Source organism: Sebastes fasciatus, chromosome 2 (assembly GCF_043250625.1).
Source record: "Sebastes fasciatus isolate fSebFas1 chromosome 2, fSebFas1.pri, whole genome shotgun sequence".
Classification (NCBI taxonomy): Eukaryota; Metazoa; Chordata; class Actinopteri; order Perciformes; family Sebastidae; genus Sebastes; species Sebastes fasciatus.
The window spans coordinates 43,087,968-43,114,509 of record NC_133796.1 but is presented as its reverse complement, the minus strand read 5'-3'; the positions used below and the strand labels follow the sequence as shown (position 1 = coordinate 43,114,509).

The following is a 26,542-nucleotide window of genomic DNA, read 5'->3' as shown; positions in this document are numbered from 1 at the left end:
ACTTATTATTAATTATCAGGTAATCAGACAGCATTTCAACAGAATAAATTGTCTGAAATAATAGAGTTGCAAAATGGGAAGAGCTATTTCAGGCGCCCCTGGTTCCACAAGTAAAAGTCCCATTCATTTTTCCCATAGACAAGGTTACGTGACTCACAGTTGGAGCACTTCTACAGCATTGATCGTCTATGTGACTCTAAATGGGACCATCATTTACTAAATGAACATCATGCTGTATTGAAGAAGACTTGAAACTAGTGATTGAGACCATAAACTAATGTTTACAATGTTTACTGAGGTAATAAATCAAGAGAGAAGTAGGCTCATTTTCTCATAGACTTCTATCCAACCAGAGGAGTCGCCCCCTGCTGGCTGTTAGAAAGAATGCAAGTTTAAGGCACTTCAGGATTCACTTTTCAGAGCCAGAGCCCACTGCTGTGTACATAAAAACTTAGGGTGAGAAGTTAAAGGGGAACTTAAGGATTTTTCACGTTTTCACGTTTCCCATGCAAATGGCAGCCGCTAAACTAAAAGTTCTTGTTTTTGCCACTGACAGGCTCAGATTGTTATTTTAAGTGTCTGACAACATTATGAAAAGGATCCTACAGAGAATAAAACCTTTTTCTTACCTTACACTTGATCCGGTCTGTTCGTCATTGTGTCCAAATCCTGCTCAAGGAGAAGTCTCATTCTGTAAGGCGCAGGGTGACTTGTTGCCAGAAGACAACGGTGGAAACGTGAGTGAGAGTTGGAGAGCGGAGTGCCACTGGGCACCGGTGCTGACAGAGTTTGTTGTGTTGGAGTACAGAAAGCGTAGCTTAGTGTTATCTAGAAAGATTTTCAATGTCATGGCTGAATATTTAGATGATTTCAATAAAGTGGATGAGGTCTAACCCTCTTGTGAGATTTCACAATGAGACTTCTCCTTGAGTGGGACTTGGACACATAACAAACAGACTGGATCAAGTGAAAGGTAAGAAAAACATTGGATTTCTCTGTAGGGTCCTTTCTACAATGTTGTCAGACACGTAGAATAACAATCTAAGCCTGTCAGAGGTGAAAACAAGCACTTTTAATGAACGTAAATTGACGGTGCAGAATTGCCCAGAAGGATTACAATCCAAATCCAATTAGGATTGTAATCCTGCCGTCAAAAGTGCTCTTCCTTAATCAATACTGGACCAATTTAAAAAATTGTTGTCCCCATTAGTCACTTAGACACAATAATATGGGAAAATAGGGTTCAGGTCGAAAAATACAGAAGTTACCCTTTAAGGATGCATTTTGGCAAGAAATATCCAATCACAAGCTTAACATTCTGTGACATGCACCGCTAACAAAAATGTAAGATTAGCAGCTTAAATATATTTACTTTTAGAGTCTGGGTTGATTTTTTATTAACTGAGTAACTACGGTGCAACAACGAAGCATCTGACTGGCCTCTTCTCCATAGAAACAGCGGCCGAGGCTCATAGGTACTGCAGTATTTAGACCCATTCGCCATGCTAAAGTCACACACAAAACCGTGTTTCTCTGAAATAAAGTTGAAGTAATTCAAATTGGTGGTTAGAACTTTTGGTAAATGGTAAATGGACTTGCATTTCTATATGCTTCAAGTGTTTAAGTTATGAGAACACCGCCGCTAAGCAACGTCAATATTAACGTTACTGTCGGCATCTAGAAGCCACAGAGGCTAACAATTTAGCACGCTATCAAGCCGGTAACATAATGCAGGAAATACAAAGACATAATGACAGAGGAAAAAGATGAGGCCGTTGGGAATATCAACATTTTCCTCAAACATATTATAAAATTACGAAGAAAAACAATATACAACTAAAATTACAATATATTAAGTCATTATGCACCGAAAAATGAACCTCCATCGCCTCCACCATTTCTAACAACGTCAACAAACATGTCACAACTCGTAAACTTTCAGAAACTTTCCACTTAAGAGATTGTGAATACCACAAGGGGGGGGGGGGGGGGGGGGGGTTATATGGACTCTTCTCGTGAACAAGGTAAACACAACCTCATTTGAAGACACCAATAAACCTATATGATCTGGAAGAGTTCTGTATTTCTATGTCCATTAACATTAAAGACATTGTTTGAAATGTGAATACAGAATGGGATTAAGACACTTCTGGAACCAGTGGCTCCTCCCACTTTGCAATGTGTAAAATTTAACAATTAGCAAGAACTCAACAGAGCATAAAATGGTGAAAGTAAGAGAATAAAAAGAGAACTCACTTCTCGATGGGCAGGGCATGGGGGCCGGAGATGGAGTAGCGATAGAGGAATGTGAGGAACTTGCGGAAAGCATCAAAGAAGGGCCAGTGGGAGAGCATACAGATACACTTGTTGGTGTAGACGGAGCGTGGGGTTGTGGTGGTGCTGTTAGTGGAGCTGCTGGTGGCCGTCCCCGTACGGCTGGAGGAGGAGGGTTTATGTGGATCCGGGCTCAGGAGACCCAGCTGGGAGCGCTGCTGATCAGTCAGACACTCCAGCGGGAAGGGCTCGTAGAACTGAATGGCAGCACCGTAGACCTGAAACAGGGGACAGAGCTGTTGGATACACAGATCTCCATCTGCAGATGTATCACATACAGTAACTGCATGAACTAGACCTTTCTAAAAAACTGAAGCCACGTTGTATCTCCTTGTTACACAGATAGAAATTTATGATGCAACACTCACACAGACACAACAAGGTCAAACTGGCAAAGCAAGTCTGTTGGCCTGCTGCAGCTCAGAGGTCACTACACTTAAACTCTCCTTTAATGCACCTCTCACTACATCTACAACCTCTCTGCGTTCATTAGCATTAGGGCTTTGACAAATTAGTATTTTCCTCCTTATCAGTAGATCTGCAAAGTCTTCAAATTGCTTCAGCTATTCCATTCAGGCAGCTGCTTCAGAGCACTGTGGCCAAAAAGAAAACTCTTTCATTCACGCTGCAATATCCATTTTCACAACTTTTGAATGCTGCTTTGCATACCTACTCTTATATATTTACTGAATTGCTTGTGTATTAATGTGATTCTATGTGAGTGTTTCATGGGTGGTTTCCTAACCTAAGATAGTTTTCTATCATTATGTGATAGACAATTTAGTTGTTTGAATCTTGAATCTTGTTTAATCAGATCAAAAGACCAACAGCCAAATATATTCCATTCACAACTACATATGATAAAGAAAAGGAGCAAATATTCACATTTGAGCAGCTGGAACCTACAAATGTTTCACAGTTTAACTTGAAGAACAACTAAAACAAGTATTCAATTATCAAAATAGTTGCCATAGCGAAGCACCGACTGATCTGCAGCTGATGGAAACTGGCCAGTTGTCAGCTGATCAGCCCTGACCGGTAACCAGACAATCAGTGTCATATAACAGATTGTTTGCCGATCATATTTACACATGTGCCAAATGATGGTTTTACGTCACACAAGCTCACTCTAACCTTAACCCTAAAACCAAGTCTTAACCCTCATACGGCTCTTTGAAGAAGTGGGAACAATCCAAAACATCCTCACCTTCCAAGTGCAATTAAAACTACTTGTCAATGTTTAACAATCACTTCCAGAAGAAAAGCTAATGATGAAAAAGATCAGCCAGTCTCTCAGGCAGTCCTCTGAATCATCTCTGCACTATTAAATAAATACACATCAATAAGAATAGAAATAAAGTAAGTACAGTGCAACTCTGTTTAACCTTTATTGAACATCAATACCACGAGTGCCAACTGCGGACAAACAAACAGCAGTTAGTTGAGCCAGTATCAGCATTAGGCCAAATAAATCCCCTCTGCTTCCTGGAAATATGAGACTTTCCCCAATTCACGCTCCGATCAAAGCTAACTGGCGTATCTGCTGTGGGAGTCCGTTTTCAACATTTTCCCCCGAAATGGACCGAGGTGGCCCATGTCTTTGTTTGCAGATGACTGAACTGAGAACGCCTCTGTGTGTGTGTGTGTGTGTGTGTGTGTGTGTGTGTGTGTGTGTGTGTGTGTGTGTGTGTGTGTGTGTGTGTGTGTGTGTGTGTGTGTGTGTGTGTGTGTGTGTGTGTGTGTGTGTGTGTGTGTGTGTGTGTGTGTGTACACATGGGTCAACAGGTGACTCCTCAGTTCAACATGGAGTCTGCAGGCTGCCAGAGTCCTGCTGACTCTCCCTCTGACCTTGGCCAGTAAAAAACACAAGTCAGCAATACACACTGTCCTCACCAAATATCCCCCTGCATGTGCTGCAGCAGGCCTTCCAAAGTATAACTCTCACACACACACACACACACACACACACACAAAAACTTGACTCAGCAGCAGCAGGCCGCGAACGCTTTGGCACCAGCGACCACTGCCGACCCCTAACTGGCCTTGTTCAGCAGAGCCGCTGCTTTCTAAACATCAGTAGGCTTTGGATGTGTTTGTCTCCACATAAATCACTAATATGTGTCAACACAAGCCTTGTCCCAACTGGGCCGCCTTCCTAACCCACAGACCAGCACAGCGGGAAGGGGCTTGTTTTTGGATTTGTAAACCAAGAATGTTTGTGTGTGTATTTGGCGTCTTAAAGTGGAATTCTGCTTCTACGGGCTGCATATAAGTGGAAGTCCACGAGTGTCTTTTGGACACATTTGTGCCTTTTTACTAACATGTTTTGCACTATGTGTGCAACTGTGATGCTGGAAACTTGAATGTCCCTCGGGATCAATAAAGTTACTATCTATCTATCGATCGCTCGATCTATCTATCTATCTATCTATCTATCTATCTATGAGTTTCTTTTAGAGTTGTACATATTGGGAGTGTAATGTACTTGTCACAATTAGCAAACTACAGTGGAGCAAAAACATAGAAGAAATCAGGAAACAGAAATCAATTTCAGTCCGGAGACAAGTCCGGAGACAAGTCCAGAGACAAGTCCGTGTAACAAGCATGAAAGAATTTGGTTTGTTAACATAAATGGATGGAACAATATTAAAGGGACAGTTTGTAAGAATCAGAAATGTCTTGTTAACAGCGATACCTGTGGCCTTTAAGTCAATGAAAGTCAGCGTCCTGTTGCTCGCGCTTGTGCTCGCTCTACATAGACATCAACGAGCATCGATCAAGATAGTGAGGCGACTCACGTCAGCTAAAAGCACAATATCACTCTATATTTCAGCTGCTTGGCAGTAATGTGAGCTGACCAGACGAAGGTCTTTCCATGAATCAATGCTGATACTGTGTTTCCTGCCTTAGACTGCCGTCTTCTGCAGTGTGTAGTGTGCGTGCATGCATGTGAGAGGTGGAGCGAGTGAGAACGGCGCGGCGTGTGAGTGAAGGCAAGCAGAGTACAGCAGAGACTAGATCTAGACCAGGGCTACGGTCTCCCCTGTGTCTTCTGGCTGCGGTCGGGGGGGTTGGAGCAGGAAGAGTTGACCCTGTTTAACAGACGGGCTTCACTAGATAGAACTTTGCAGTTTTTGTGCTTCCGTGTAGTTTGTGTTGGAGCAGTGTGGCCACACGTGAGCGCGCATAGGAAACACCGACCCGATTTATACGTGTAAGAAGTTACAAACAGTCCCTTTAAGTGGCTTGAAGAGGAATTTTGATTCCTCTGCTCTGCTAGAAGATCACTTGTGGCAGTACTATGCTGAAATATACACCCAAACTCTGACGGAAAAAGTCCAGAAAACTTCTCAATAGGATGTTGGATGACGCGCAGGTCCGCACTACGTGTTGTTGAGATTCGCAGAATCCCTGCGTATGTTTGCAAAGATATTTACCTGTATCTCTGCAAAAGCATAATCCCAGCCTGATCTGAGCTGCCACGATCAATTAAAGATGGTGGATAACGGGTTATGACTGAAGAGTCATCTGTTGGGTGCTGAAGTTTCTGCAAGTTGCTTCATACAAGCTGGATTGAGTGTCAGGACTGCAATATTATCTGTAATCTCTGTTATATCTCGTTGTTGTCTTGTTGATTGGTCTAGTTAGTCCATGAGCCAGGGGGTTGGTCGTGCCACTTTGGAGGGACCAAGTCTCATGGTGATTTTTTTTAAAGGTCTATGTCCCTAGTGTTGGGAAATGCATGATAGCATTGCAGCAATGGTAGCTTTCTATTTGCTATCACTCCTTTTTTCATCCCTCCATCATTCAAATTTTCACATCTTTTTTCGCCATTTTACACATAGATCCAGTATAAAAGAGGGAAACCAACACACAATGTCATGAAGTCATATATCATTGTAAAGCTTAGACTATAATCTGTCCATCGGTCACATTGTCATGACACTGAGGTCAAGAGAATTTGACCTTTGACCTCTAATGCTGTAATCGGGCAAATTCTGAATGCCACTGCAAATGCCCTTATATCTAACTTCATATTGATCTGATGTGCACATGGATAGTTCCAGCATAAAGAGTACAAAAAGAGCTTTAAAATGATATATTACATGAATAACAACAATAACAACATTTCTTATCAGAATAAATGTAACTTTGTGCAGTTTGTATCTGATAGAATATTCAGAACTTTGCATTGGATTCTGTTATTGGGGGCAGTTTGTAAATGACTTTCTTAGCAGCAGAAACACAAAATAATACAAAAACTCTAAAAACTTTCCTAAGAAATGTATTCTCTACCAGGTTTATCAATTATTTGATGTGTTCCCACTCTTACCCTGTTGTCAATATAAACATGTTACAACTGATGAGGCCCCGTTTCAGTAGCAGTGGGTTATAATCCAGGTGATATGTGAAAATGATGTTCACTTTTTCACAACCACATGAAACTTGGTACACTTGAACAGTTTGGGGCCATGAACATTTTCAGATATGGAACCATCGCAAAAACGCCTCGTGGCAACCATGGCGGCCATTTTACTTTCCACCATAACCAAATTATGTATTTTGCATCATATCTCCTGAACCCAACACGATAACACAGAAAAGGTGATTTCTACCCCTATGTTTTGATGGCCAACATTTACAATGATACCATACACAATATCATAAACTGATCAGGTGAATAGTTAATGGTGAATTCAGTGATTTTGTATGAAGCAAATCACAGTATCTGAGAACCTAGGCTAGACTTAGCTACTACAACTTAACTAGACTATAATATCATGTCAGTTATGTGCATGTTGTATAGAGTTTGAAAAGCTTAATCCTTTTTTTCATTAACCCAGACAATACAGTGACTGTAAAGAGGAGATCAATATTCAATATGACCGTAACAAGTTAAAGCTTGAAATGAATGTGTCAAACACAAAGATGAAAGATACATCCTGCAGATGCGCTGGGACGCATAATCAGTGATGGAACCTGGGGTCATTCAGTGTTTTGGGTCTTTCAACATCAGACACTCTCGCCCAGGCGACCCAGCCAGGGTTGATCAGACCCCAGTTTGCGTCCCAGCAGCAGTCGCCCACGTATCTAGCCTCTTGATCCAAAGCCAGTCTAGTGGCTTTCTCTGCAGCTTCCGTAAAGGATCTGACGGCCTTTCTCTATGGCCTCCCCGGTGATGCCCACTGCCCAGTGCCCAAATACTTTGCAGAGTGAATGCCCTGAAAATCCTTGGCAGCCCACTTCCACGGGCTCACAGCGAGTTCGTCAGCCTTGCCTTCTACACTCTTCCACAAGTTCCTGGTACTTGGTCTCGCTTCCTCTCACTGGCCTCATCAATACGCTCTTCCCAAGGCACTGTGAGTTCCACCATGATCAGTTGCTTGGTAGACTCTGAAATGATGATCGTGTCTTGTTGAAGCCGTGTTGATGTTATCCAGGCTGGGAACTTCAGCTGCTTGCCCAAGTTCCCTTCCAGTTGCCAGTCAGTGGCAGTGGTGAGGAGAACAGACTTTGCTCTTGGTTGTAGGTGGGGCTTTTCTCCGGCTCTGAGGAACCTGATGGTCTTTGGCTGGTGTTGATGGCTACACTCTCATTGACTGTGTTAAGCACTTGGTCATGGCGGCAGCGATAGCGTTAAGGTTTGCTGGACTTGGTAGGACATCGTCAACAGCCTGGATTAAGAACCTGATTTGGTGGAAGTCTGCTTACCAGATATTTGACCAGGTGATCTTTCGTTGCAGTGCACTTTCCCATCTAGTCTATGCTCCTTGCAGTCCCATCCCTACCATCCAGCTAACTCTTTGCCCTGGACATTTGTCGACCCTGGTCACCGGGAAGAAGCCTATGTCTGCACACCCCATTGCTACGGACCCCACCTTTGCCTCAGCCATGACTCAGCCACCTCCAGTGCTTTGTCGACGCTCCTGCCTATTCAGACTTGGATGCCGGCAGATGCCACTTTTGGATCCCAGGACTCTCCGTAGGAGAGAGCTTCCCCTGTCAGTGACACCATGAACTCTTCAGCGAGGCCACTGTTCGGGAGCTGCAGGATGTTACTGGTGTCATACAAGGCAGCACTGCTCATACTGCAGGGTAGGCCTAGCCATCTTCACAAGTAGCTGCTGATCTTCCTCTCCAGGGACTTGACTGTTGTTATAGGCACTGTATACACCTGCAGAAGCCACAAGATCTGGGGTCGTATGGAGTGCTGGTGTATCCAGGCCTCAAACTTCCCTGGCAGGCCTGTTTTGTCCACCTTTGGGAGCCAGGCCTGGAGCTCTTTACTGGCGCCCTTTATGGTGGCCGTAAAATTGAGAAAACATGAGGTAGTACCATATAGGCTGCCCAATATGCTAGAAATATTTCTGCGTGCTGGTGCCCCACTGCATGCAGCTGATGCCCCGTTACCACTTATTTTCGAGTACAAGTACAAGAACTTACATCTGGGTACTCGCCAATACTGAGTACCGATAAGAGTACTTCTCTGTGCCAAAAGACCCTCGTTAACATCCAGCCGGAGGGTGTAAGTGACACACGGCAGGCCGGGGAGTCCTGCATCACTTATGGCCTTTATCATGTTTCTGGCATTGTCCCGGAGCACAACGTGAACAAAACTTTCTGGAATGCCCCACGTCTGTAGCATATCATCAAGCGCACCTGCTATGGCTTGGCCAGTGTGCAAACCCCCGAAACTACTTTGCTTGTAGAACGACTCTCTGCAGAGTAAAATCCTCATCAATCCACTGCGCAGTTAAACTGATGAGAGACATTGGGCTGACACTGCTAGTCCAAATATCAGTGGTGAAACTGAAGGCCAAAATGTCCTGCAACAGACAGTTGATGTGCTTTTTCACAAAGTCATGCAGCTTTGGTAATGCGGTTTCTGTGATGTGGCGATGGCTGGGAATCTCATACTTCGGCTCCAGCACACTGACAAGACGGCAAAATCCCATATTATCAACAACTGACAGCGACTGGTCATCAAGAGCAGTTGCTCGCTTCCCCAGCATTTGCTGCAAAGTTGGTTTTTGCTGTTTCCAACTGCTAGCATTAGCAAACTCCTTGAACGCTGCGTTGTGTTGGTTCTTAAGATGTTTTATCAAATTGCTTGTGCTAAATGCGCTGCTTTTCACTCCTCCTCTTGACAATTTAGCAGAGCATAGTTTGCAGACTACTCTGCTTTTTTCTTCATCATTTACCGTAAAATAACTCCAAACTGCTGACATGGCTGCTCCCCCACCTAACGTTACCTGCTCATTTGACAAGAGGTTAACGTCACGCTGCCGTAAAGTGGTATCGGTGCCTTTGTATCGGAACCGTTTTGCTAGTACGAGTACATGAGCACACTATCGGACCCGATACCTGATACTGGTATTGGTATCGGTGCATCCCTAAATATTATTGCTCTACCGTTAATATTGAAAATGAGAACAGAAGCAGGTCGTTAAACCATTGTTCATTCGACCTGAAGAGAAGTTGGCTGCACTTTATTTTTTGTTAAATATTGTTACTACTATTATTACCTGTAGCGACTTCAGGAAACAAACTAAAAGCTGCTGAGAGACTGAGGTTGGGCCCGGATTGCTTGTCCGATATGCTACCAAAGTAAGTCACTGAGATTCGAAAATACGTTGAACAAAATGAAAATGATCAACTTATTATAACATGCACAAAATCTTGATAATCAACAGCGATCAAAAGAAAATAGCGGTCATCAAAAAATACGGCGACCCACTCACCCTCTCTTCCCTCGGGTGAACAGCATTTTATTAACTATGAGTACCACCCATATCCATGTGACCCAAATCTCCCAAATCAACAACATCACATAATAATAAATAAATGACAATATCACAAACACTAGAAAATACCAATACCAAAAAATATAAACCATCATAACCCAAATTAACATTACTGCAAACATTATTTCTTTCTGAAATCATTCATGGCAAACCTTTTGCTTTGAAAATGAGAACAGAAGGAGCAGGTTAAACCACTGTTTATTTAACTTGAATAGAAGTTGGTTTACTTTATTTTTTGTTAAATATTGCACTGCTTTTTATCTTGAGAACTGAAGCAGCGGGTTCTGAAGTTTCACTTTTTATTATTTTCAAATAAAAGGTTTAATGTCAGCTGGGATCGGCTCCAGCCCCCCGCGACCCCTAACGGGATTATGGATGGATGGATGACTCGTATCATATCGCTCTAGATGAGCCAACTATCGTCCTTGAATTCTTTTTAAGCTAAGTTGTTAAGGAAGGTCATATTGAATAATGTTCACAGTCACTGTATTGTCAGGGTTAATGAACAAAAGGATTACGCTTTAACATGCAACAGACATGATATAATAAAGTCTAGCCATAGGTTCTCAGATACTGTGATTTGCTTCATACAAAATCACTGAATTCACCATTAACTATTCACCTGATCAGTTTATGATATTGTGTATGGTATCATTGTAAATGTTGGCCATCAAAACATAGGGGTAGAAATCACCTTTTCTGTGTTATCGTGTTGGGTTCAGGAGATATGATGCAAAATACATAATTTGGTTATGGTGGAAAGTAAAATGGCCGCCATGGCTGCCACGAGGCGTTTTTGCGATGGTTCCATATCTGAAAATGTTCATGGCCCCAAACTGTTCAAGTGTACCAAGTTTCATGTGGTTGTGAAAAAGTGAACATCATTTTCACATATCACCTGGATTATAACCCACTGCTACTGAATCAGTTGTAACATGTTTATATTGACAACAGGGTAAGAGTGGGAACACATCAAATAATTGATAAACCTGGTAGAGAATACATTTCTTAGGAAAGTTTTTAGAGTTTTTGTATTATTTTGTGTTTCTGCTGCTAAGAAAGTCATTTACAAACTGCCCCCAATAACAGAATCCAATGCAAAGTTCTGAATATTCTATCAGATACAAACTGCACAAAGTTACATTTATTCTGATAAGAAATGTTGTTATTGTTGTTATTCATGTAATATATCATTTTAAAGCTCTTTTTGTACTCTTTATGCTGGAACTATCCATGTGCACATCAGATCAATATGAAGTTAGATATAAGGGCATTTGCAGTGGCATTCAGAATTTGCCCGATTACAGCATTAGAGGTCAAAGGTCAAATTCTCTTGACCTCAGTGTCATGACAATGTGACCGATGGACAGATTATAGTCTAAGCTTTACAATGATATATGACTTCATGATATTGTGTGTTGGTTTCCCTCTTTTATACTGGATCTATGTGTAAAATGGCGAAAAAAGATGTGAAAATTTGAATGATGGAGGGATGAAAAAAGGAGTGATAGCACATAGAAAGCTACCATTGCTGCAATGCTATCATGCATTTCCCAACACTAGGGACATAGACCTTTAAAAAAATCACCATGAGACTTGGTCCCTCCAAAGTGGCACGGCGACCAAATTTTGGGGGTCTGGCTCATGGACTAAGTGTGTTACAACTGAATTTGAAAACACTCTGTAACCTATCTCTCACTACATCCTAACCTAAACTTAAACTTCAGGTTTTCAAGTTATAATCAAATGCACAACAATCACAGAAGCAGTTATTGTCAATGAAAATCTTGGGTCTTAAACTCCCTCTAACAATGCTAATTAAATACGTATAAAAGAAAATCACACAAGTAAAAAAATTAAATGAAAGTCTCTTAAAGCGTTTTCATTTAGTACAAGTATCTTGGTATTTCTGTCTCAACTGAATTAAAATGCTCTAATTTCTGTTAATCATTTTCTCCTCCGCATTACTGGTCTAAGCTCTTTCCTTTCACTTGATCATGTAGATCATCATTACATCATTGTGATCATCTTGTTTTAGTGACCAACAACCACATGACTCGGCTTAAAGACACAGCTGCACAGTGACCCAGCTAGGATAACAAAACTGGGTTAAAACCTATGGAGGACAGACTCTGCCAAAATCAAAAATAAATGAATAAATAAATATATATAGGTAAATAAATAAAAAATTCATACAAATAAATACATAAATAAATAAATAAATAAAAATGTAAGTTAAACAGGAGACTAAATAAATAAGGGAATTAATACAAAGGTAAATAAATAAAACAGCAAATTAAAACAATTTATGTCACATTTTATCAATTAATTAATGACTACATTTATTTTTAATATTATTTTTGCTACGTTTAATGGCATATTTATTTATTTATCGAGTCATTTATTTATTTATTCATTTATTTTGGAGTGGTTAGCACCACCGCCTCACAGCAAAAGGGTCGCAGGTTAGAATCCTGCTCGGGGTCCTGTGGGGAGTTAGCATGTTCTCCCGTTTTAGCGTGGGTTTTCTCCGATTCTCCACCTTCAGTCCAAAGTCCAAAGACATGCAGGTTGGGTACATTGTTGACTCAAAATGTCTCGTAGGGGTGAATGTGAGCGTGAATGGTTGTCTGTGACGTTTTTACAGGATTACAGCAGCTACAGATAACGGCTCTTTTCTGCTCCTTTTTCAGAGCTCACCAGTAATGGATCTATTTCAACCAATAGAACAGATAGTGTATACTGGAGAAAATCGTCAACCCTGCCTTTAATAAATTAATTAATAAAGTGTTAATGCATTTACTACATTATTTGTGTTTAATTTTTTTTTCAGCCAACAGGCTCGTCCTAAAAAAAGAACACTACACTATATGTGGAGCTACAAGTGTTTCACCTGACAAAGGCATCATGCATGCCTGACCCACTTTCCCCTCTGGCATGCAGAGTATTGTAGGCTAGTGGGAAGACCCCCAAAATTTCGAGATACCCCTACCGGAGGTAGAACAAAGCACAACAATGATTTTCATATTCTCTTAGGTCTCCCACATATGAAATGGATTCTTGTATAAAAATATTTTACTGCAAAAGTGGTTAAATTGACAGATATTGTGACATAACCCATAAATAAAAAAAACGCAAAATGAAGCCAGGCCGAATGGGAGATGGTACACAAAAACTCATGTAATTTCATAATTCCAGCTCTGATTGATCCCAAATTTGATGTGATAGTGGCCAATGGGTTCCTCTACATGTGTAAAGAAACAGAATGTGAATATATTGATGCATTGAGGAAATACAGTAATACAAACACATAAGTACAATAAGCGGAAATATCAAATTTGAAGGTCTATGATGAATTTATTCATTTACTTTTAGGTAGCTTTGGCTGGGATTGTCCCAGAAACATCAGTCAGGGTTTGCTGGAATGGTATGACTGTGATGAATCCAGCAACATATGATATGTGACTGTAGCAGGTATGGTCAGTAATCTATATTAAGAAATGTATGACGTGTTCCAAGCATGAAATGGGGGTAAAAGGCATATCTGCAGTCAATGTAGAATCTTCAGTCTTCAGTGTAAATTATTACAGACCACTTATTGACAGTTTTGTATCAACTTTAATTTAAGGGATACATAAATGTACTGGATGTAAAAGTAGCAATTTGAACTGGCAAAATTAACTTAAAGCAGAAGTGGGTAGAATTGCAGCAAATATGATTAAACAAAAGTTATTTTTATGTAACGGTCACTATATCCTGACAGAAGTGCCTGAGACAGGTAATCTGGAAAAAAATAATAAGTACCTGTGTCCTCCGGTGCTCCTAACGGCATCTGCAAGATTTCACACACCGGGGGAAAACAACCAATCAGAGCAGAGCTGGAGCCTGCCGTCTCTGAGCAGCTGTCAATCATTCACCAACTCCGATCAAACGGTCTGACTAGGCAGCGCTGATCAAATATGAATCAATATTCTGTTACTGTAATGCCTATTTCTCTCCTGAAATGTTTTCAGAATCATCTTGTAGTGTACCAGCTGTAAAATGAGAAAGTTTGTGACCCGGCAGCCATGTTGAGATCAGTTGAGGAAATACCAAGCACCGCCCACCAGCCGGAGCAAAATTTCTCATTTTACAGCTAAACAGTACACTACAAGATGATTCTGACAACATTTGAGGAGAGAAATAGGCATTACAGTAACAGAATATTAATTCATATTTGATCAATCCTGCTTAATTTACAGTTTGATCGCAGTTTGTGAGTGATTGACAGCTGCCTCCGTTGAATAAACAGTCAATCGGAACGTTCTCTCTGAAATAACCTGTGATTGGTCAAGGTCTCCTGTCACAGGCTGGATTTTTTAAAGCCTGAAAACAGAGCCATGAGGAGGAACAGAAGTCTAGTTTTCTCTTAGAACACTTGAATTACAATATGCTGACAGGTTGTTACAGAAATTTTGCCCAATGATGCCAAAAACGTTCTGCCTACTGCCACTTTAATTATGAAAATATTACACCCATAGAAACACATGTTCCCCGATTTATTTTTGTCTTGCTTTTTCCATCTTTTGAATGGAGCATGTTACCCATCCACATTGTCCCCGGTGACAAAATGTGGCACGTTTGGGCAATCAGGAAAAGGGCATGAGCAAAACTCAGTGCACGTCAATCCCACTGAAAGGCACTGGCATTTTCTGTGGTCACTGCAGGTCCCATCATTGCAGTACATGTGTGTAATGTTTCTGAGTTCTTGTGGAGCAGCTGGTGTCTGGAACATTGTGGCCTCAATGGATCCGTCCTCTCTGATAGTCCAGCCTTTTCCAATGGGATTTCAGAGAAGTGCCTTTGGAAGATGGCTGTGACGCCACACTGCTGTCTGATACATTGCTCTCAAAACATGTTGCTTGAAAGCATCTTCAGTTGGGGGGAGTTGTGCCACTGATGTATTGGTTGTGGATGCCAAAATGTATCTTAGCTCATCAAGGCTAGTGCATGGACACCCGTTATCTTTTCTCTTTTGTCCATACAGATGGAGGGCATATTTTCTTGCCACAGGCAAAGCTTCCTCCAAGCTGTCAGATAATCCAAAGTTTGTCATTTCTTGTAAATCAGCGAGGTGGGTCTTCAGCTTAGTAAAAGCTGTTGTCTTCCCTTTCCTATACAAGCTACTTGTGGTGTCACAGCCTGTGAGGGCATGGCATGCAGGTAGACATTCACAGAATTGAGCTCCAAGTTTCTGTGAAATAGCACAGATTGGGACAAATCTTTCCCTTGGGCCATGTCCAGAGTGCATGTAGACAGTAGATGAAGCAAACATCCCTTTGCTTGCATAGTAGACAAGCAAAACAAGTACATCTGTGTCATCACATTTGATGATTAGACGAGAATGTGACTGTGCAAGGTGTATTGCATGTAACACCAATCTTGTATCAGCCTCCTCCTGGTTACTGTATAGGTCTACCAAGTTTTCCACCCCTGACTGGCTGACCATCTTGACCTCCTCACCATTTTCAAAGCCTCCTGCCAAAATAATAGTCTTCTCTGATGAGATGCTCTGTTGTGCTGTATCCACTATGTAGTTGCTGACAAAGCTGCATAGTGCAGCTTTGTTCGCACTGCACTTGAGGTATTTTCTATAGTTAGGAACTTTTGCTTTTCCTATGATGACGTATGTAGGTCTCTTGACTTGAACTGTGCCTCTTCGATTCCTTTCAAGGTCTTTTATTGATGGGGAATGGTCGTATCTGTCAAAGATCATAGCCACACAGTTGAAGCCATCCTTTCTTGTTAAGGCTGCAATCCTCCTCCAGATGCTTTCACCTAGGTCATTGAATGTCTCAAAGTCTGAGTCGTGGAGACCCTGCAGAAGAGCCATGCCATCAATGATGTACGCAGATGGTTCCTCTGAATTCTGTAGCTGCTGTATCTCCTCAACTACAGACTCAATTGCCTTAGCAAAGTCGGCCTTTGTTGTTTTCCTCAAGCTTCCATCATCATTAAACAAAGACGGGGGGACAGCAGCAAGTTCATGAGACATCACAGTTTCCATCGACACCACCCTCTGCCTGGAAACAGCCAGAAGCCTTCGGAAGAGCACATCTGAGTCCATATGAACCTTTCGTGTGCTGGCCTCAAATGACTTTTTCATGTCTATGAAAGTTGCACAGTGTTTTCTTTTTTCCGGGTCCCAAAAGCTCCTTGATCTTGTGGATTTTGCCAGGCGTTCTTCAATAAAGGCTGTGTTTTGCTTTGCCCCATCTTGAAGGAAACATGAAAGCTCTTTTGCAACATTCTCAGAAGCAACCTGACCTGTGACAATGTTAATCAATTCTTCTGGAATGCTATCAAGGTCGAAAGGGTTCTGCATCTCCTCCACAGTTGCCATTATCTTTTGTACATCTCTCTCATCTCTGTCCATTCTGGATGCTCCATGTTCCTTATGGGCTTTTGAACTCTTCTCATCAGGGTCACAAAGGTCTTTCATGGCAACAACATATGCTGTGGTTACATGTCTTGTCATTAGCCATCTTGTGAGAGCTGCCTTTCGTAATGTAAAGCCAACAACTCCTCCCTGACTTTTTCCCTCTCGATTGATGGTTTGCTCCAGCGCCTGATCAGTAGCCACACAGTTGAAGTTTCGCTCCTCAGACCGGCGGACAACAAATCCTCCTTGGTGCATGAATGCGTATGCTTCTGGTTGTTGACGTTCAAGGGCTTTCATTTCTGCTACATACACTGGCATGTACTTGGCATAGTTTGCCCTTCCAGCAGCTCGGAACCAAGGGATGACTTCACACATGCAATTCAGGTGGAGTTGAAAGTCAGCTTCACGCTCAGAACGGAGAATCCGCAGCAACAGATCAGCTCCTTTCATGAAGTTTAACCAATATGCAAAGTTTGCTGATTGTTTAACTCCCTCATCTGAGAAGATTTGGATACTGTTCTGGATCGTAGTAAGATCAGTCTCCAATTCACTGGTAAGCTGTTTCGCAGTGGTCTTGTCATTAGCATGGAATGCATGCTGTACATCTCTCAGGAGCTGCTCTTGTGTTCCAGTCATTGGGCGTTGGGCTTTTTTTTTAAGCCATGATTGCATTGCTTTCCAGAAGAGCCTGAACAAAGCTTCAGAGGTTAGTTTAATGCTCCTAACTCCTCTTGCCAGTTGTTTGCCATGAATTATTTGTCGAGCTGTTCCCTCAGCATACACATCTGATTCAGTCAGTATGTCAAAGAGGCCGCCGTCACCATAGAGCTTGCCGATGCTTGCCAGGTAAGCCATGGTAATGTGCATACCTCCTAGTCTCATTGTTATCTTCTCTTGTAAAGAGGGTGGTTTGCTCCACAAGATCTGTTGTGCTTTGCTATAGATAGCAAGGTCTGCAGTCACAAGGATGTGGTGCTGTCCTAGTTCTTCAGCAAGCTCTACAAGTCGTATCATAGCTGTATATATAGTGGACAGATCCGAAGGTGATTCTCTTATGAAAGGCATGTAGAGAACAGTGGCAACAGCAGAGGAGGTATCTGATGTGAAGGCATTGAATGCAGACCATGCTGGGACATTCTGTTGATTCTCACTTACATTTCGGACAAGTTTCCACACTAGATCTTTTCTGTCTGCTGCTATTGAGATTGCAGTGTTTGAGTCCAGCATCTCAGGTTTGGGAAGTTCAGGTGGTTCTGGTCGCTTTGGTGGTTTGATATACCTGTAATCAAAATTGAAATAATAAGTTGCTTATAATCACAGTCATTACTTATAAAACATTTTATGTCACAATATTCATCAAAAGTGTCCTTCCAATGAACCATTACTATTACATGTGATTGGTAAAAGATACTCACTTTAATAAAAAATACACATACCCATAACAACACTTAATTAATCAAATCCAAACAAAAACACATTTACCTGTGTAGTTTTTTCCCATCCAAGTCACTGGTGTTTAAAGCAGCTAGAGATCTCTGTGAAATCCTTGCTATGCTTTTCTCTGCCATGGAGATGGGGCCTCTTCTGTACACAACAGTTGCCATAGCATGAGTTGTCTGCTTCCCATCCAAAGTGTCTTCGTTTTGGTCAAAGTTGTCCATGGCTGCATCAACAATCCCATGTTCAGACACATCAGAGAGACCATTAGGGATGTAGACACCACTTTCAACCCTTGACATCTGGTCTGCTGCCACTGATGTGAGAAAGTGTCTGACCTCATCATAAGACACACAGTGGCCCATTGCACTGAGCTCATTGATTAATGTTTTGCTTCCAAACTCGTGATGAATAAGAATTGCAAGTCCCAGAGTGATTGGCGTTTGAATGTGGCGGTATTGGGCAATGAGACTGTGGCAGATTGTGATAACACAGAGATTTTCTTTTAAAGATGGTTCCTCAACACATGTTTGGTGGTTTCTATGAGCTCTTGAATCAACACACCAATTCACAAAGTCATATAGGAGGTCAGGTACATATTTGCTGCATTGGAGACGAGAAAGCTGATCACTGCCAACATAGAACTGACGTTCGTTTTCAACATTCTCCATACTTCTCCTCAATATTTCTGCAGCCTTGTGTAAAATCTGTGAATCAGAAAGACATTGAAGTGTCTGTGGAAGTGTTGTCTCACAGTCATCAGTCGTGTTATTGTCTCCAAGTCGTGCATTTTCTCTTAATGCATGTCCAATGGACATATTCCCAGAGCACACCAAGTCAGATTTTCCAGCACGCTCAACAAATACCAGCCTGTCATTGTAATGCTGAAGGAGCTTTTCTTTCAACTTCCAGGATTTATACGAATGATCTTGGTCATTTGCCTCATCTTGGTCCTTACAAACTTTCCTCAGTAGGTCAATATAATTATTAGTCAAAGAGTGAAGAGTTGTGACTTCCATGTCTTCTGACAATAATGTTTTATCGATGTTTTCAATAAGCTCCATGATGGCCTTTTCATAGACTGTGTGCTGTTTTTTGGCTTCATTTTTGTGCCTGGCTGCTGCTATGTTTCTAGCAGAAATGTAGTGTGCAAGACATCCTCTGTGGTATTTGGCATCACAAGCAAAGAGATCTGTGTATGAAAGCAACCGATGATGTATGACTTCATCAAACCTTTCTAATGCTGCATTAAGGACCTTGTCTCTTGTACACTTTCCTGTACCTGTTGTGATAGGTGTCAGACATTCTGGTCTGATACTATCCTTACCACAAATGAAACAGTCTCTCCGTATGGTGAAAGATGTTGTGTCTTCCCTTCTTAGTCTTCTGGATGAGACTGGTTCCGTTTGGGCAGATGTAACTTGCTGTACATTGATGTTTGTCCTACTAGAGTAGTTTGCTCTGCATGATACATGAAAGGACATTTTTTTTTTTAAGGAGAGTATGGCCTTTCTATGTGGAAGCAGAGTTTTATGGACATCATCTCCTCTCTGTTCGGCGACATTTAATATTTTTCGAAGGCCTTCTACCGTGGGATTCTTTACATACGGATATTGTTTCTTCGATTTCTGTAACAGGTTTCCACAGATGATACAAAGATTTGGATCCAATGCCTGTGGGTCACTCTCCATCATCCCGGTAGCTTACTGGTTGATAAGAAAAAAACAAAAGGTTTCAGGAATAGTATCTTCAGATACAGGAAAATAAGCAACTCTTACAGTAATGAGTAAAAAAGAAAAACATGAACACAACAGGAGGGTTAATAAAAATATTTAAAATAGTAATAGATTGTAAGAAATGGATTATGCTAGATTTAAGTAGCAATATTACTAAAGAAAGCACATTGTAACGATAACGAGCTAACAGCTAAACTGAGGTTAGCTCATTAGCGCTAACACCTACTTTTTAAGGTAATAGATTATAATATAAGGATTATGGTAGATTTGTAAACAGCTATAATTGGTTGGCCAATTTTGACAAAGGACACAAAGGTCTAGCATGAACACAGCAGGAGGGTTAATAAAATATTTAACAGAGTAATAGTTTATATTAGCCTATATGGGTTATGCTAGGTTTATAAGCAGTAAGTACTGTCAGTTAGCAATATTCCTAAAAAAGTATGTCTTAGTGCTTATGAGCTAGCAGCTACTCAGTTTTTTAGTCTAATTTAGTCGAAGCTAAATACGTTTTTTCACATAATATAATATTTTTAAAGACTTACCTTGGACATTTTAAGAAGATATCCATGAAGATTGTGGTGATAGATGATGGGTCCAATTAGCATTTGAAAGTGCTGAGTCGTTTATAGTTGATCAAATAGTAGAGCATCAAATCAATTGAACTTGATTACCCTCTGACAGGCAAGCTCAAAGTATATGCTTTATAATGACAATATCTTTGTAGAAGATGGTGTATCAATTATTTCAAGGGGACAGACAATTTATACATTGTTTCATAAAAATATAATATTCAATATATCCACCCCTTTAACCCCCATTTCATGCTTGGAACACGTCATACATTTCTTAATATAGATTATTGACCATACCTGCTACAGTCACATATCATATATTGCTGGATTCAGCACAACCATACCATTCCAGCAAACCCGGATTGGTGTTTCTGGGACAATCCCAGCCAAAGCTACATAAAAGTAAATGAATACATTCATCATAGACCTTCAAATTTGATATTTCCGCTTATTGTACTTATGTGTTTGTAGTGCTGTATTTCCTTAATACAGCAATATATTCACATTCTGTTTCTTTACACATATAGAGGAACTCATTGGCCACTATCACACCAAATTTGGGATCAATCAGAGTTAGCATTATGAAATTACATTAGTTTTGGTGTACCATCTCCCATTCGACCTGGCTTCATTTCGCGCTTTTTTTATTTATGGGTTATGTCACAATATCTGTCAATTTAACCACTTTTGCAGTAAAATATTTTTATACAAGAATCCATTTCATATGTGGGAGACCTAAGAGAATATGAAAATCATTGTTGTGCTTTGTTCTACCTCCGGTAGGGGTATCTCGAAAACTAAAGCACTTTTGGGGGTCTTCCCACTAGCCTATTGTGGGTTTCTTCTGCCCCACTGTAGTAGTAGTTAGTCTGTGGTCATGTCAGCTGTATAGATGTCAGTTACAGTCTGTTGATGAGGTCTAACAGTCACTGACAGCCTCTCGTGTCTGATGCTGCTACTGAGATGTCTTCTGGATGAGAGAGAGAAAGAAAGTAGAGCAGAAGTGTGAATCTATCCATTCATCCATTTTACCTTCTCTCCGGAGGCTCCGGTGAGGACAAAGGTGGAAAACACAGGGAGGGAGTATTTGGTGTTAGCTGGCCAGCACTCGATTGTGGCCCCCATGGGAAGGCAGAAGAGAGGGACAGACTCTGGAAGAGGGAATGACTCATAGTCCTCCTCTGGATATCTGCTGAATAAACCTGGAACAGAAAGAAAAACAGACACTGACAACTACATTTTGAGAGCTGCAAAGTGCAACGTTTACAGCTGATGTAGATGCATAATCACCCTTCCACAAAGCTTCAAATGAAACAAAAGTTAACTTTATTATAATCAGAATGAGAATGTGCTTTATTGAGTCAGTGTCTCACTAGAAACGCCTGGCTTGGTAATCAGGCCTCTGGGTCATTAGTCACTGTTAGTGGACACAAACGAGAAACAATGATAGTGACTTTCATTTTGTGCACTTTAACTCTGTGCTTCGTCTAACTTTGGCTCAAGCATTATTAACAGACACAAACTGCACAAAAACAGTCTCTGTCTATGTTTCATCAAAGGTTCATTCCTTACATGTAAGTAATACATGTTGTAAACACACATTTTAAAGTGCACATTCACATTCTTGGGGGTAATGATAAATTGCTCTACACATTTTAATATACACTGCTTTAAAATGCTGGATCGTTAAACATGTCACTAAAATAATTGGACACAATTACTCATCATGAAAACACCTGCAAGTGGACAGCTCCTTTCTAGTCGTTGAGGGAATAAATGAACACAAACTGCAGCATGGACGCTTGGTCAGCAACTCAAACTCTTTAGTACCATAGGAATCAGAATTGTTCCAGTGTTAAAGAGCTAAATGCACAGACTCTAGAGATGAAAGGGGGGAGGGGGGGGTTTAGTTGTTTATGTTCTACACTGCAATGTCATTTTGTAAGGAAACATTGTTTCTACTAGTTACAGCAACAAGTTACATGGTGGTGATAGAAAACTTTGACAAAAAGCTAAATTGTGCACAACACAGGTAACAATAACTGTGTAAAAAATTATACTCAGTGATGTTTTGCCTGTCTTAAAGAGGACTTATTATGCTTATTATCAGGTGCATACTTGTATTTTGGGTTTCTACTAGAACATACCTACTGTGCTGCTGCAACTCATTTCAGAGATGTGATTGGTCAACCGAACCAAACTCTTCAGACTCCGCTCCAGCTCCGCTCTAACTAGCTTAGTTTGAGGGCGTGTCAAACCAGCCGTTATGCAAATGTATACTTGATGACATCACCAGATTACAAAAGAAAAGCCAGGACTTCAGTCACGGCGTTTTTTAGAGGTAGTTCAGGAGCAGTGTTTCTGTGGGGGAGAGGAACTCTCTTTGGTCTGGACTTTGGGCTTTGGAACTTTGCAGACGTTTTTCATGCGCAAAAAAACTATATAACACACTAAAGGAAAGGGGGAAAACACAATAGCACGATAGGATCCCTTTAACACTACAGTTATCAACAGCACCAGTGAGTTTAGCACACTTTAAAGGAATAGTTTGATATTTTGGGAGTTAAGCTTGTTGGCTTTCTTGCCCAGAGTTAAATCAAATAGGGCCAGAAGGTTAGTGACGTAGTGACTACTCACAAGGCTAGTTGGTGAGATGCTGTAGCTGGTGAGCTAACCGTTAACTATAAAGCCAGCCCGGCCAGGCTAGTGCTGTCAGACACGTAGACCCAATTCCAATCCTGCCCCTCCACCCCCCCACTCCGTGGTGGAGGGCACTCTGTTTGTAGTCACACTCACAGCTCAATGAAGCTCCTTCTTTAAGGTGGAGGGGATCAATACAGCAGCCACTTCAGGACCAACTTCCCTCTCTCCGGCAAGGAAATAAATATCAGAATCAGAAATACTTTATTGATCCCCAGGGGGAAATTGAGCTACGTTTTGCTCCCGTTCTAGAATATAAATATAAATATATAAAAATAGATAAATCATAAGAATATATAAATAAGAAATATATATAACAGTGCAAATAATACTTCTGAAAAATAAGATATATGCAAATAATATAAATGCATGTATTTATAAGAATGCAAGAATAGTGTAAAATAAGAATATTAGTTTAAATGTTCTGTATAAATAAATGCTAATGTTAATGCCGGAGTAAACCAGATTATTGTACAGCCGAATTATTGCACCAAATTATTGCACTGTTAAATCAGTATTGCACAGTTGAAGATATAGTAAAATATGGGGTTATAGCTCCTGATGGGGGTAAAAATAATAAATATATGTTGTATGTTATATATAAACTGGGGAAAAAAAGTTTGGAAACTTGTGTTTGGTGGATTATTTCTCTGTTGTTACAATACTAATGGTCATTGTATTTTACATGGTTGGAAAGCCTGTTTATTTACCTTCATAATGATGTCCAACTTGTAAGGATCATGCATTTGTGGGATGAGCAGCACAGCTGATTATGTGGGTAGCGCCCAAGAAGAATTTGCCAAAATGCTCCGTCAATGGTAAACAGTGTATTCTCCTGTTGGTATTGACTCTTGATTTGAGTTGTTTGGTGGATTGGATGATTGAACTCTCTATCAGTAACAAGGAACAAACAAGACATATTGGCTATTTTACACTTTATTCATTTAATACACCGTCAGGAGCCTCAGTAGCGGTGGAAGATCCATACACAGCCACAACAGCCTGGCACCTCCTCCTCATGCTGGTCACCAACCTGGTCACATGTTGCTGTGGGACGGCGATCCATTCCTCAACCAGGATTCGTTGCAGGTCAGCCAACGAGGTTGTGTTGGTCACTAAAACGTACAGCCCGCCCAAGCTGATCCCACAAGTGTTGAATTGGGTTGAGTGTGGTTGTGTATTCCCTCAATGATGTCACTGGCAAAACAAGGCTTGTCATCATTGAAGGCCATCTCAATGCAGGGAGATATCGGGATGAGATTCTGCAGCCAGTGTTGATCCCATATCTCCACAATCTGGGACCTAACTTCATCCTCCCAGATGACAACGCTCGCCCCCACAGAGCCAGGGTTATCAAAGACTACCTCCACAATGTGGGAGTAGAGAGAATGGAACGGCCTGCCAAGAGTCCACACCTCAACCCAATTCAACACTTGTGGGATCAGCTTGGGCGTGCTGTACGTGTTAGAGTGACCAACACAACCACGCTGGCTGACCTGCAACGAATCCTGGTTGAGGAATGGAACGCCATCCCACAACAACGTGTGACCAGGTTGGTGACCAGCATGAGGAGGAGGTGCCAGGCTGTTGTGGCTGCGTATGGATCTTCCACCGCTACTGAAGCTCCTGACGGTGTATTAAATGAATAAAGTGTAAAATAGCCAATATGTCTTGTTTGTTCCTTGTTACTGAAAGAGAGTTCAATCATCCAATCCACCAAACAACTCAAAACAAGAGTCAATGCCAACAGGAGAATACACTGTTTACCATTGACAGAGTATTTTGGAACATTTTTCTTGGGCGCTCCCCACATAATCAGCTGTGCTGCCCATCCCACAAATACATGATCCTTACAAGTTGGACATCATTATGAAGGTAAATAAACAGGCTTTCCAACCATGTAAAATACAATGACCATTAGCATTGTAACAACAGAGAAATAATTCACCAAACACAAGTTTCCAAAAAAAAAATTCCCAGTTTATATATACGTATATACTGTATACAAACATACATACAATATACAACAATTTACAATCTAATGAACATGTCTACCGTTTTCTAGACTAGACAAGGGTATATTTGATCCTAAACACAACCTATTTACTTTATGTTGCTGACGTCTGTATGGTGATAAAGTAGAATAAATTAAATGTCTATCAGTTTGAGTAGATTACCAGTAAATGTTTGTACCGGTAGTCGCACAGAACTGACAATGGATCGTGTTCCTTGACGAACACAAAACGGCGTTGCACGTCGTCAGTAAGGGCAGCTGGTTAGTCGGCATCGATGCAGCTCACTGTTGGAGGGTTTTATAACCCACTTCCACTCCCCACTAATTGGTTTGGAATGGCACTAATATGGCGTACCCTCCACGCGAACACGCAAACGGAGTGGAAGTGTGTAGGAAGAGGGTGTAGGGGGTCATTTGGAATTGGGCCATAGAGACTGTAAAGAAGGACAACATGACACCTCCCCAAAAGTGAAGCCAAAACATCTGGACCGCCCCCTGGTGGCTGGCTGCAGTACAGGTCATAAATCCACCTCCTCACTGTTAGCGGATGGGACATGGGCCAAACTGGGGTCATGGGTCAAATACAGTTTTCCCAAAGATGGTCTCTCATTTTAGGTAGTTCTGATCAAGCGGATGTATGTTCAAGTGTTCATTTTTCATTTGATGCTATAAAAAGGGGGTGAGAGGTCATGATTGACAGCTGGGATTCTCTCTCACTGACAAGCTGCGGCCATGCTCGGCTCACGATTGCTTCTGGCGGGTGACGTCGATACCGTGGCTCCAGCCCCCCCACCCCCCGATCACTACTGCGCAGACTCTGGCTCCAAATGACGTCAAAATCTCAAGATGGCAGCCCCCATATCCGGGATATTTTGGCTTCACTTCTGTACAGTGGGAAGAAGTGGAGACGCGTCGTCCATCTTTATGTACAATCTAAGATCAGACACAACAACTACCGGAGCTTCTCTTTACTTTCTCTCCACTGTTCTGTTTACTCCTGTCCTCCTGGCATTTTGTTCACCATTTCATTCAATGAAAAGTTATTCGAGAGATAAAATAAAGTAGAGCTAACGAGCTTGCTAAAGGTCAGTTAGCAAACTCATAAGCTTAGCTTGGTTGCTAAGTGGAAAATAAGTTCATACAGTGTATTCAAAAGACGGATTTGTACCATGGACTCCTGTCTCACAACCGCCTGCTAACCATTGCTCTTTTGCTCTAAATATTTAGAATTATATATAGCCTAAAACACACTTTTGGCAAGTGTGTGTTTGTGTCAACCTGATGAATGTGAGTCAAATATTCACTCTCCTTTTAGCTCTGGTTTGATCTCCACAATCTCCTCAGAAACATATCTGGTTCTTTAGCTGCTAGATGTTCTACTCTCCTCTGCAGCTAGTTGATCACTTTATCTGTGTGTCGTATGGTGTTTGACAGATACTGTATAGCATACAGTTTATCAGCTGGAATCAGCTGCGTGATGCTGCTGGAGATGGTGCTAATGAGGCCACAGAGACTGAATC

At 41.3% G+C, this 26,542-nt stretch overlaps 1 protein-coding gene across 9 annotated transcripts in view; it reads right to left on the bottom strand.

Moving 5' to 3' along the window:
- Positions 1 to 26,542, bottom strand: part of LOC141760937 (C-myc promoter-binding protein-like) — a 210,316-nt gene that overhangs the window by 117,170 nt on the left and 66,604 nt on the right. For 8 of the 9 annotated variants that reach the window (XM_074624069.1, XM_074624057.1, XM_074624078.1 and 5 more), the window contains exons 5-6: positions 21,341 to 21,510; positions 2,257 to 2,552 (exon numbers count right to left, since the gene is read on the bottom strand). In XM_074624069.1, coding sequence (XP_074480170.1) covers positions 2,257 to 2,552; positions 21,341 to 21,510 — 466 coding nt within the window. Of the gene's footprint in view, positions 1 to 629; positions 710 to 2,256; positions 2,553 to 21,340; positions 21,511 to 26,542 lie in introns of those variants that run through there. The other variant, XM_074624107.1, reaches the window with a different exon arrangement.